General features: G+C 36.6%; 1 protein-coding gene across 1 annotated transcript; it reads left to right on the top strand.

Moving 5' to 3' along the window:
* Gm15143 (predicted gene 15143) lies at positions 1–4,156 on the top strand. Its single transcript, XM_011247884.1, has 3 exons — positions 1–36; positions 1,130–1,240; positions 3,366–4,156. Exons 2-3 carry the CDS (start codon positions 1,212–1,214, stop codon positions 4,036–4,038), a joined length of 702 nt encoding a protein of 233 aa, XP_011246186.1. The 5' UTR covers positions 1–36; positions 1,130–1,211; the 3' UTR covers positions 4,039–4,156.
* Positions 4,157–12,990: the final 8,834 nt, after the last annotated feature.

Raw genomic sequence — 12,990 nt, 5'->3', positions numbered from 1 at the left:
CGAGAGAAATGCCTGTCACTGTCTACTCGGCCCTGGGTGGGTATCTAAGCCACTGACCCCACTCTACAGTGGTGGGCAAGGGGCAGTTGCAAAAACCATGGGGCCCCAGGCCAACACCCTGTGCCCTGGAGTTATGGGGGAGAGGGCTGAGGGAGAGATGTTCTCATACAGGCAAGAGTAAGCACAGATGAACATAGACAGTCTATGGTTTTAGAGCTTTATTGTAGAAAGACAGGATGAAAGAGAAAAGGTGGAAAGAGAGAGGGTCTGGTCATGATCAAGAGAAGAGAAGGGGAAAAGGGAGACAGAAAGAAGAAAGGCTAGAGAGAAAGAGAGCATAACAAAGTGAGAGGAAAGAAGAAAGAAGAGTAAGGGGAGTAAGATATAGAGAGCAATAGAGAGAGGAAGACCCAAACAGCCCTCTTATGGTATGCTGTTGCTAGATAACTGGGGAGGTGTTTATCCTGAAGGTCATAAGTTTGGGACATTGCCTACATGACTACTAACCATGTTTCTCTTGTGGAGGACATGGGAGGGGGAGGTAACTTCGACAGGAGCCAGAGTTCCAGGAGACATCAGAGAACTTCCTTTGCATGTAGGTAAATTATCAGCAACAGGTCCCAAGGTTCAGACCTCAGCTCAACTGGAAACCAGACTTTCTGTCCATAGCCATATGCCCCACACATGTATTTGACATGTTGTTTAGTTATTAGTAATAACTGTTCATTTCATAAGACCAAGAAGACAAAAAAGGTACTTGACATAATTTTTAGTAATTTGTTAATATAAATTTCCATATATGTACATCTGAGAATATCAAGTGTGTGGAAGCCATGCTTGTGTAAGAGAGCTCTTCAGCTTGTGTTATTACACCTTTATAATTTCCTGGACATTAGTGGGTGAATTAGACCTGTTCTTTTCCTATATATAACAGGGGCATAATGATTGTGCAGATCTGACTGGAGGTTTAGGCATTTCAGGATGTTTAACCTTTGTGTGAAGTTTATAAATGAGACTCCAACTAATCAAAGTAGGACAGAATTGTAATGGTTTGTGTGAGTCAGCAGTTGGTTGGTGAGACAAGGTTCTGAGTTGATATTTCTGCCTAACACAATTTCACTTCCTAAAGGTGATTCACCTCCTTTGGGACTCCATTTCTATTCAACATATCCTGTGAATTCAAAGATATTTATGATCACAGCATCTTTCAAATGGATCAACTCATCGTTGATACTCTGAGGTAAAACATTACATAAGTTGGATAGAGGGTTTTAAAATGGGTCTGTATGAAAGAGATACATCTACTCCATGGGATTCTGACATAGGCAGAACCGGGTCCTTCTCGAATAGTTCATCTGTGTGGCATAACAACACTTTCCACCTTTGTCTGGTTGTAAATCGATATTCACTGTTCCTGTAGTTCACTGGCACAGATTTGCCTTGGTAAGTAAGAAAACTTGAACAGGGTATTACTGAAGATACCATCAATTAAAATCCTATCTCTCACCCCTTGGTATTGAAAACTTTATATGCCCCAGTACAGGGTAATGCCAGGGCCAAGAAGTGGGAGTGGGTGGGTAGGGAAGCATGGCATGAGGAGGGTATAGGGAACTTTCAGGGTAGGATTTGAAATGTATATAAAGAAAATGTCTTTAAAAAAAAGGAGTTGTTGTAGTCATGGTGTCTCTTCATCACAATAAAACCCTAAGACACACTAGAAAGGATCTTTCCATTCGTTAAACAATATCAAGTGATCAGATTTGAAATATAAATACAAGTAACATTGTATGCACTGAGAAGATTGTAGTTATATACTTATGAATATATGTGTGTGTGTGTGTGTGTGTGTGTTTCTGGTTGTAGAATATTACATTTTATATAAATAAGGAAAAGGGGGCCACATATTTGGGAGAAAGGGGGTAATATAAATAGGAATGGTTGGAGGAAAGAAGGAAATTATGTAATCATATTTTAACTTCAACTAATAAAATGTTTATAATATTTACAAAAAAACAAAAAAAACGAAATCCTATCTCTCTGCTATAACTTTTCAAGTGGTACAGAAACTATCTTCTCCAAATAGGGAAGCACATTCCCTACTAAGTATTAAAGAGTAGGTGCCTAGGAGGGAAGATTTCCCAGCAACTAGATCCTCATTTTAGTACCCTCAAAACATGTGCATGTACAGTGACAATGAAATATACCACATATCTGGTAGATACAAAAATTTCCCCCCATGGTTTTTTTTTCAAGTACCCCATGGAATCCCTTGGATCACAGTTTTCTATGAACATTTACACTATTTCCAAAGGTTTAACTTAGTACAGATCTAAATGAATTTGTGCATACATTACAAATGGAGTCTATTTTTTTTGCTAAAATTTACATAAAAGATAGTCAGTATATTATATGTGTAACAATCAAATGAAGTTTATTACCTGAAAATGGGCATTTTAATACATTATATTTAAATTATGTAAATTTCAACAAGTCTTCCTGATTTGTGTGTAGATTTCAGACTTTGGCACTGAAGAGTGATTTTAGGCCTTTTCACAAGAGCAGTAATCACCCTTTCACTGAAGAGTAGCTTTAGCCTAGATATATACATATTTTGAAATTCATTGTCACTGTGCCCTTAATTAAAAATTTGTATAGCTTTTGAAAGATTTTCATATTTCAAAAAAAAAAATACCACAAAGACATTCAACACTGTTAGTTTTTTCTACATAGAGTTGCTTTTGGCATGTAATTTTGATGTGTTCCTGTTTGCAGGTGTGTGGGTTCGTGACAGTGTGTCTATCAAAGCCTGTATACATATATAAGACTATACATGTTTCATATGTGGAATTTGTACATACATCATTATGCCATATCAATTAGTTTTCATTTTCTTATTCTTTCAGAACTCTTCAGTTTATTATAATCACATGATAGTCCTATAATGTAATTTAGAAATGATATTTGAGCATTCTTGTATTTGTTGCTTTCATGTATTTATTGGAATTGAGAATTGAATTCACAGATGATAAACATCACATCATATATGACAATACAATTTTATTTTTTATACTATTAATTCCAAGGGTGAAAATTCTTAGTTAATATAAAATTACATTTTAGTGGTTGACAGATACATAAAATTTTCTAACAAAATTACTTGAAGACAGTAATCCTCTGATTGTCATGGACTTCCAGGCTTCTTATAGAGTTACTTGTAGTATGGTAAACACTTATTCATGGAAATGTAATTATGTGAAATCCCAGACTGGGTATGAGATCTTACTGCACAATGTAATGTGCCTATTGTTTTCCCATATACTTTTGTGTCATTATTTGACTTTATACTTGTTTAATGTCATCTACAGATTTATCAATGAGAATGACTGCATCTACAAGCTGAGCGGCCTCCTTAGCAGCTTAGCAGCTTTCATGCTTGAAGTACTTATTGCAAGCATCTTATCCTGGCGCCTATGGGAATTTGACAGCAATGTTGTACAGTTTGTGTCCTTTGGCCTGTTTGAAGCATATTACCCTCAGCAGTTTAACATCTCTGGAACACTAACCAAGATGCTGGTATACACCCCTATTGATTCAACTTGGAACATTTCAACTGAATATATGTATGCTCAGAACCTGGTAGTATGGGCCATTTTGATGAAGCCTGTGGTTCTGGTTTTCTGTGTAATAGCCATTAAAATCAGCTGCACGAAGAACCCACTAGTGGAGATGCAGATATATTGCTACAAGATCTCTGCCTTAATTTTGTCTGTTAGCAGCATGTTCGCATTTGTTTCTGTGATCTGGAACCACATGGTAGATTTTTATGGCCACACCACTCTTGACTTTCCATCTGATTTTCCTGTTAAGAAAGAAGCTTTAACAAGCAAACATTTAACTGTGGTGTTACCAGTAGGCCTCCTTATAGCCACCATGTCACTCTTTGGTGTGATCATGTTTCTCTCTGAGATAAGCGATTTGAAACTAAAGCGTCCTGTGAAGGCCAATGATGCTTCCAAAATGGGCCTTCTAGATGCGTGAAGTGATAAGTTTTGGATTTCCAACATTTGTGAGAATGTTCTTTAAGAAGTTTCCTCTTCCTACAGGAAACTCATGTAGTTCTCAACTCATTCTAAATAAATTTGTTCTATACCAAGCATCAATTGATTCTCAAGCTGTGTTTATGCTTACTTTTTCCTCTATATCCCTTAGCTTTTTAATTTTCAAGGTCTAAAGGCTATGATAATTTGCTCAAATTTTGCCAACAAGCAGTAGTAAGAGAATGTATATCTGTAATGCATATTGCAAAAATAAACAAAGCAAATCCCTGGTGAAATATTTTCATAATGTAGTTGATGCTTAAGGAAAACAATGTAATCACATTCCTTTGTGGAGAATCTCAGGTACAGAAAATACTGAGAGCCTTTTATAAACTCTTGTGGGAATCCATTAAAGAAGCACATTATTAATTATGAACATATATGCAAGGAATTTGAATGGGTGAAATAACTCCCTACTACACAACTTATGCCTCTAATAAAACCCCAGTAGTCCAGAATGGAATATATTACTTTAAACCATGGGTGAATAGTGTTCCATAAAAGATAAGCTTCCTGAAAAAAATACTGTTTCAATTCCATTCAACATTCTCTACAATTTTATGTAAGTATGACCCTATTGAGAAGGAAACTATTTCTTAAGTAAATGAACATAAAGAAATGGAGCTCCTGCCAAATACAAGCTTCATTCCTATTTATGTGCATGCATATTAATGAAAATTAGACTACTTCCAATTGTCAATATCAAAGAGCTGCAAATCCTGTGAACTACAACAGGGACATTCTAGCAGATGTATTCATATGAGAGTGTCACAAATGTTACATGAGTAAACAACATAATTTAAATGAATTGAAGACCCATTCCATGAGACAGAACCCCAAACATATGTTGAAGTGGAAAGGAGGTTGAAATTTGATAGGCATAGAAAAACCCTTACATTACTCTGCTCAAGGATGATTTAAATGAATTGAATTATAAAGACATTCTGATAAACTCATAGATTGGTGCCTCCTACACATCGTAGAACATTATTAATTAATGGTAAAAAAAATACCAAGAAGAGACCAATTCAGTGCATCATATTCTTATCTTTAAGAAGGCTTGGGCATCAGGGAATGTCTCTAGTGTTTAAGGTCCAGAATTCAGCAGACAAAGCCAGCATTTATCTGTGCTCAAAAATCAAGAGTGCACCAGGTGTTCCTGGTGCACATGGGCTGTTTTGAATGAACTTACCAAGGATATGTGGACCGGGAACTATGCCTCCTCTTGCAGAGATGACACATGTTGTGTTGTTTTTTTTGGAAAAACCCATGCATTGTTCTGCAAGACTCTTTGGGGGAGTGAAAATAGTTAAAGAACCTCAGAGAGAAAATGATGTTTCATGAGTGCATCCATATTTAGGTCCTGAACTGTGGAGATAGACTGTGGATGTGTGCATCTCAGGTTAATGTCAAGAAAATAAAGAACACAGTTAATGTGGTGCTGGTGTTTAGATAATTCTAGTATATATCCTTCCATCTCATTATATTTATCTATCTGCTAACAATGTGTGCTTGCAGAGCAATGTCTTGAAGTGTGATATCCTTGTATCAGTATCAGCATGGGAAAACTCAGTGGAGAAACCCAGCGAAGGAGCTTTCTTCACTAAAGGAAGGCAAATGACAATTTGCATGGCTGTATATGGAGAAAATTTGGAGAGAATTATTAAGAAAATTAGTACCTTATCTTTTCCTCCTAGCTATGAAATGAATTTGTGAAGATGGTACTTGTAGGCTTGATTATAGGAATGACAGAGAAAGATGTTTCAAGAGCTTTCTTGTCAAAGAGCCTAGATTGGATAAAGTAGGAATGGCTCTAGAGTGTGAATTTATATTAAGTTATTTGCAGTTCATCATCAGATCTATGAATCACCTTTTCCTACATAGTGATGCTAGACCATGTGAACATCATAGAGGAATGCTTTTTTTCATGGGGGAATTAACCATGAGGAATCTAGCAGTATAGGACCTAACCAATTTGCAGTGGGAATGAATCTAACATTAATGTTTCCCTTTAAATTATCTGGAAAATTATGACAAAAAAATGAATAAGGTCTAGAATGGCCCACAGGTGGAGAGGTCAAAATCCTAGGCTTCACAGTTCTAGAATGACACTCATGGGAATGTTCACAAGGCAAAGAGGTTGTGAGAGCTACATATCCAGAAATCAAACTGAGAAGATTGAGATAGTGCCAGCAAGATTGATTCTGAAGGTATTCTCCAGGAGAAAATTGATATGTGAATATGGTGACCAGAGCTAAGACTGAACATAAGTGTGGTAGCAGCAAAAACTCAATGTTCTTTGAAAATAGGAAAGAAAAATTAATATGTGAATTGTGCAAAAAAAGTGAAACATTTTAGAGATTTGTGTGTGTGTGTGTGTGTGTGTGTGTGTGTGTGAGAGAGAGAGAGAGAGAGAGAGAGAGAGAGAGAGTTGGTTTTGTGTTGATATGTGAGGATGTGTTTCCAATGACCATTCAGTTTAGTGGTGATTCATCAGGGATAGTTGATATTCTCTGTGCATTCAGATAGTAATTGGAAATTGGAAATACAACAGTTGTGCTTTCTTTACGGTACTTGCAGTAACAATTGATTTCTGTAATTCCATGGCCATGGAAAAGGCCTGGCATGATGGGAATGGTGCTGCCATTCAAGGATTTGGAAAGCTTCCCAGTCAAAGCAGTGTTAAAGATCTGCAAACACTGCTAGAAAGTAAACAATAGGAAAGATGTGAAAGGTTTTCTTTGTAAGAACAACATGAAAGCTGTTGCAGTAGTATAATGACCACAAGTATGACTTAGAGTGGAGTCATGAGGCTATAGGGTGACATAATCTGTTAGCAACTAGGCAAAACCAAGAGAATATCTGGCTACAAATGGATAAAGATTCATTAAAGGCTTGACATAGCTGAGTTAGCTCTTGGAGAGTAGATAAGGCACTGATGGAATTTTTTTGGGATCCCAGAGAAATTTTGATTAACAATGTGTTTATTCAGAAGAATTCTTGGGAATAGAAAAATGGCACAGTTCTGTAAGTATTAAACAGTTCAGTAAGTATTAAAGAGAGAACATTAGGAAATTAAATCTACAAACATGGACAATGTGGAGGTCTAGAGGAAACACAAAAATCCCTTAAAGAGCTATAGGAAAATACAAACAAACAGGTGATAGAATTGAACAAAACCATCCAAAATCTAAAAAGAGAAGTAGAAACAATAAAGAAAACCCAAAGTGAAACAACTCTGGAGATAGAAACCCTAGAAAAGAAATCAAGAAACATAGATACGAGCATCAGCAACAAAATACAAGAGATGGAAGAGAGGATGTCAGATGCAGAAGATTCCATAGAGAACATGAGCACAACAATAAAAGAAAATTCAAAATGCAAAAAGATCCTAACTCAAAGAATCCAGGGAATTCAGGACACAATGAGAAGACTAAAAATGTGGATAATAGGAATAGATAAGAAGGACGATTTTCAACATAAAGGGCCAGCAAATATCTTCAACAAAATTATAAAAGAAACCTTCCCAAACCAAAAGCAAGAGATGCCCATGAACATACAAGAAGCCTACAGAACTCTGAATAGTTTGGACCAGAAGAGAAATTCCTCTCAACACAAAATAATCAAAACAACAAATGCACTAAATAAAGATAGAATATTAAAAGCAGTAAAGGAAAAAGGTCAAGTAACATATAAAGGCATACCTATAAGTATTACACCAGACTTCTCACCAGAGACTATGAAAGCCAGAAGATCCTGTACAGATGTTATACAGACCTTAAAGAGAACACAAATGTCTTCCCAGACTACTATAATCAGCAAAACTCTCAATTACCACAGATGGAGAAAACAAAGTATTCCATGACAAAACCAAATTCACAAAATAACTTTCCACGACTCCATCCCTTCAAAGGATAATAAAAACAAAACACCAACACAAGGCTAGAAACTATACCCTAGAAAAAGCAAGATAATTATCCTTCAACAAACATAAAAGAAGACAGCCGCCAGAACAGGATCCCAGCTTTAACAACAAAAATAACAGGAAGGAACAATTACTTTTCTTTAATTTCTCTTAACATCAATGGACTCAATTACCCAATAAAAAGACATAGACTAAGAGACTGGCTACACAAACAGGAACCAACATTTTGCTGCTTACAAGAAACCCTCCTCAGGGAAAAAGACAGACACTAAATCAGAGTGAAAGGCTGGAAAAAAAATTTTCAAGCAAATGGTCTGAAGAAACAAGCTGGAGTAGCCATTCTATCAAATAAAACTGACTTTTAAACCAAAGTCATCAAAAAAGACACGAAGGGGCTCTTCATACTCCTCAAACTTAAACTCTAAAAGATGAACTCTCAATTCTGAATATCTGTGCTCCAAATACAAGGGAAGCCACATTCATTAAAGAAACTTTAGTGAAGCTCAAAGGACACATTGCACCTCACACAATAAAAGTAGGAGACTTCAACACACCACTTTCACCAATGGACAGATCATGGAAACAGAAACTAAACCGTGACACATGGACACTAACAGAAGTTATGAAACAAATAGACTTAATAGGCATCTGCAGAACATTTTATCATAAAACAAAACAATATACCTTCTTCTCCCCGCCACATGGTACATCCTCCAAAATTGACCATCTAATTGGTCACAGAACAGATATCCACATATACAAAAATATTGAAATTATCCCATGCATCCTATCACATCATCACAGACTAAGGCTGATCTTCAATAACAACATAAGTAGTAGAAAGCCAACATTCACTTAGAAACTGAACAACACTCTACTCAATGATTCCTTGGTTAAGGATGAAATAAGGAAAGAAATTAAAGACTTTTTAGAGTTTAATGAAAATGAAACCACAAGATTCCAAAACTTATGGGACAAAGTGAAGGCAGTCCTAAGAGGAAAACTCATAGCCCTGAGTGCCTCCAAAAAAAAAAAAAAAAAAAAACTACAGAGAGCATATACTAGCCATCAGACTGCACACCTAGAAGCTCTAGAACTAAAGGAAGCTAATTCACCCAAGAGGAGGAGAAGGCAGGAAATAATCAAACTCAGGGCTGAAATCAACCAAGTGGAAACAAAAAGAATTATTCAAAGAAACAACCAAACCAGGAGCTGGTTCTTTGAGAAAATCAACAAGATAGATAAACCCTTAGCCAGAATAACTAGAGGGCACAGGGACAGTATCCTAATTAACAGAATCAGAAATAAAAAGTAGACATAAAAACAGAACCTGAGGAAATCCAAAATATTATCAAATCCTACAACAAAACGCTATACTCAACAAAAGTAGAAAACCTGAGTGAAATGGACAACTTCCTAGACAAATACAAGTTAAAAAAAGTTTAATTAGATTCAGATTAATAGAAGCAGTCATCAATAGTCTCCCAGCCAAAAAAAAAAAAAAACAACAACAACAAAACAACAACAACAAAAAAAAAACAACTCATGATCAGATGGGCTTAGTGCACAGTTCTATGAGAATTTCAAAGAACACCTAATTCCAACACTTCTCAAACTATTTCACAAAATAGAAACAGAATGTACTCAACCCAGTTCATTCTATGAAGCCACAATTACTCTGATACCTAAAACACACAAAGATCCAACAAAGAAAGACAACTTCAGAACAATTTCCCTTATGAATATCGATGCAAAAACATCCTTGCACACAAATCCAAGAATACATCAAAATGATCATCCATCCTGAGAAATTAGGCTTCATCCCAGGGATGCAGGGATGGTTTAATATATGGAAATCCATCAATAGAATACACCAAATAAACAAACTTAAAGACAAAAACCACATGATCTTCCCATTAGATGCTGAGAAAGCATTTGACAAAATCCAACACCCCTTCATGATAAAAGTCTTGGAAAGATAAGGGATTTAAGACCCATAACTAAACAAAATAAAAGAAATATACAGCACACCAGTAGCCAACATCAAACTAAATGGAGAAAAAGTCAAAGCAATCCCACTAAAATCATGGACTAGACAAGGCTGCGGACTTCTCCCTACCTATTTAATATACTATTTGAAATCCTAACCATAGCAATCGAGAAGAAAAGGAGATCAAGGGGATACAATTTGGAAAGAAAGAAGGCAAAATGTCAGTGTTTGCAGATGAGATGATAGTATATAAATGTGATCCTGAAAATTCCACCAGAAACTCCTAAACCTGATAAACAACTTCATTGCAGTAGCTGGATATAATATTAACTCAAATAAATGAGTGGCCTTTCTCTACACAAAGGATGAACAGGATGAGAAAAAAATTAGGATAACAACACCCTTCACAATAGCCACAAATAATAAAAAATACCTTGGTGTGACTTCAACTAAGGAAGTGAAAAATCTTTATGACAAGAACTTCAAATTTCTGAGGAAAGAAATTGAAGAAGATCTCAGAAGTAGGAAAGAGCTCCCGTGATCATGGATTGGCAGGATTAATATAATAAAAAGGTCTCTCCTGCTGAAAGCAATCTACAGATTCAATGCAATCCCCATTTAAATTCCAACTGAATTCTTCACTGAATTAGAAAGGACAATTTGGGGTGGTGGTGGCACACGCCTTTAATCCCAGCATTTGGGAGGCAGAGGTAGGTAGATTTCTGAGTTCGAGGCCAGCATTGTCTACAAAGTAAGTTCCAGGACAGCCAGGGCTACACAGAGAAACCCTGTCTCAAAAAAAAAAGAAAAAGAAAAAAAGAAAAAGAAAGAAAGAAAGGAAGGAAGAAAGAAAGGAAGAAAGAAAGAAAGAAAGAAAGAAAGAAAGAAAGAAAGAAAGAAAGAAAGAAAGAAAGAAAGTGCAATTTGAATATTCATCTGGAGTAACAAAAAACCTAGGATAGCAAAAAAGATTCTCAACAATAAAAGAACCTCTGTGGGAATCACCATTCTTGACCTCAACCTGTACTATAGAGCAATTGTGATCAAAACTGCATGGTACTGGTAGAATGACAGACAGGTAGATGAATAGAATAGAATTGATGACCCAAAAATGAACCCACACACCTATGGTCACCTGATGTTTGACAAGGGAGCTAAAACCATCCAGTTGAAAAAGACAGCATTTTCAACAAATTGTGAAGGCACAGCTGGCAGTTATCATGTAGAAGAATGCAAACTGATCTATTCTTATTTGCTTGTACAAAGCTCAAGTCTAAGTGGACCAAAGACCTTCACATAAAACCAGAGACAATGAAATTTATAGAGGAGAAAGTATGGAAAACCCTCAAAGATATGGGTACAAGAGAAAATTTCCTAAAAAGAAGAGCAATGGCCTCTGCTGTAAGATCAAAAATCGACAAATGGGACCTTATAAAATTGCAAAGCTTCTGTAGGGCAAAAGACACTGTCAATAAGACAAAAAGGCCACCACCAGATTGGGAAAGAATTTTTACCAATCCTAAGTCTGATAGAGAAATAATATCCAATATATACAAGGAGCTCAAGAAGCTGGACTGCAGAAATTCAAATAACCCTATTATAAAATGGGGTACACAGCTAAACATTGAATTCTCAACCGTGAGAAGCACTTGAAAAAAATGAAAAACATCCGTAATCATCAGGGAAATGCAAATCAATACAACCCTGAGATTCCACCTCACACCAGTCAGAATGGCTAGGATAAAAAATTCAGGTGACAGCAGATGCTGACCATGATGTGGAGAAAGAGGAACACTCCTCCATTGCTGGTGGAATTGCAAGCTTGTATAACCACTCTGGAAATCAGTCTGGTGTTTCCTCAATAAAATGGACATAGTACTACCAGTAGATCCAGTAATAACTTTCCTGGGTATATACCCTGAAGTTGTTCCAACTGGTAATAAGGACACATGCTCCACTATGTTCATATAAGCCCTATTTATAATAGCTAGAAACTGAAAGAACCCAGATGACACACAACAGAGGAATAGATACAGAAAATGTGGTACATTTACACAATGGAGTACTACTCAGCTATTAAAAACAATGAATTTATGAAATTCTTGGGCAAATGGATGTATCTGGAGTATATCATCCTGAGTGTGGTAACCCAATAACAAAAGAAGTCACTTGATATGCACTCACTGATAAGTGGATATTATCCTAGAAACCTAGAACATCCAAGATACAACTTCCACGACACAAGAAAATCAAGAAGGAAGACCAACTCGTGGATACTTCATTCCTCCCTATTATAGGGAATAAAATATCCATGGAAATAGTTGCAGAGACAAAGTTTAAAGATAAGACGAAAGGATCCACCATCCAGAGACTGCCCCACCTTGGGTTCCATCCCATAATCAGCCACCAAACGCAGACACTATTACATACACCAGCAAAATTTTGCTGAAAAGACCCTGATAGAGCTGTCTCCTTTGAGGCTTTACCAGTGCCTGGCAAATACAGAAATAGATGCTCCTAGTCATCTATAGGACGAGGTAGGATGTAGGAGCTTGAGAAAATACCCAAGATCTGAAGGGGTCTGCAACCCTATAGGCAGAACAACAATATGAACTAATCAGTAACCCCAGAACTCGTGTCTCTAGCTGCATATGTAGCAGAAGAAGGCTTAGTTGGCCGTCACTGGGAGGAGAGGACCCTTGGTCTAGAAAACTTTATGTGCCCCAGTACAGGGGAAAGCCAGGGCCAAGAAGTGGGAGTGAGTGGGTAGGGGATCAGTGGGAGGAGGGTATAGGGAAATTTTGGGTTAGGATTTGGAATGTAAATGAAGAAAATATCCAAGAAAAAAAGAAAAAGAATGAAAAAGAAAACAGATTAGCTAAAAAAAAAGACTCCCCAAAACAAAAGAAAAAAAATTGAATCAAATCTTTGAAGTCAATCCCATTCCAATGTGTGTTTCTTGTATGCATTTGAAAGGT

Source organism: Mus musculus, chromosome X, assembly GCF_000001635.26.
Source record: "Mus musculus strain C57BL/6J chromosome X, GRCm38.p6 C57BL/6J".
In the NCBI taxonomy this organism is placed as follows: domain Eukaryota; kingdom Metazoa; phylum Chordata; class Mammalia; order Rodentia; family Muridae; genus Mus; species Mus musculus.
The sequence above is the reverse complement of the archived record's forward strand: the minus strand, read 5'-3'. Positions and strand labels throughout refer to the sequence as shown.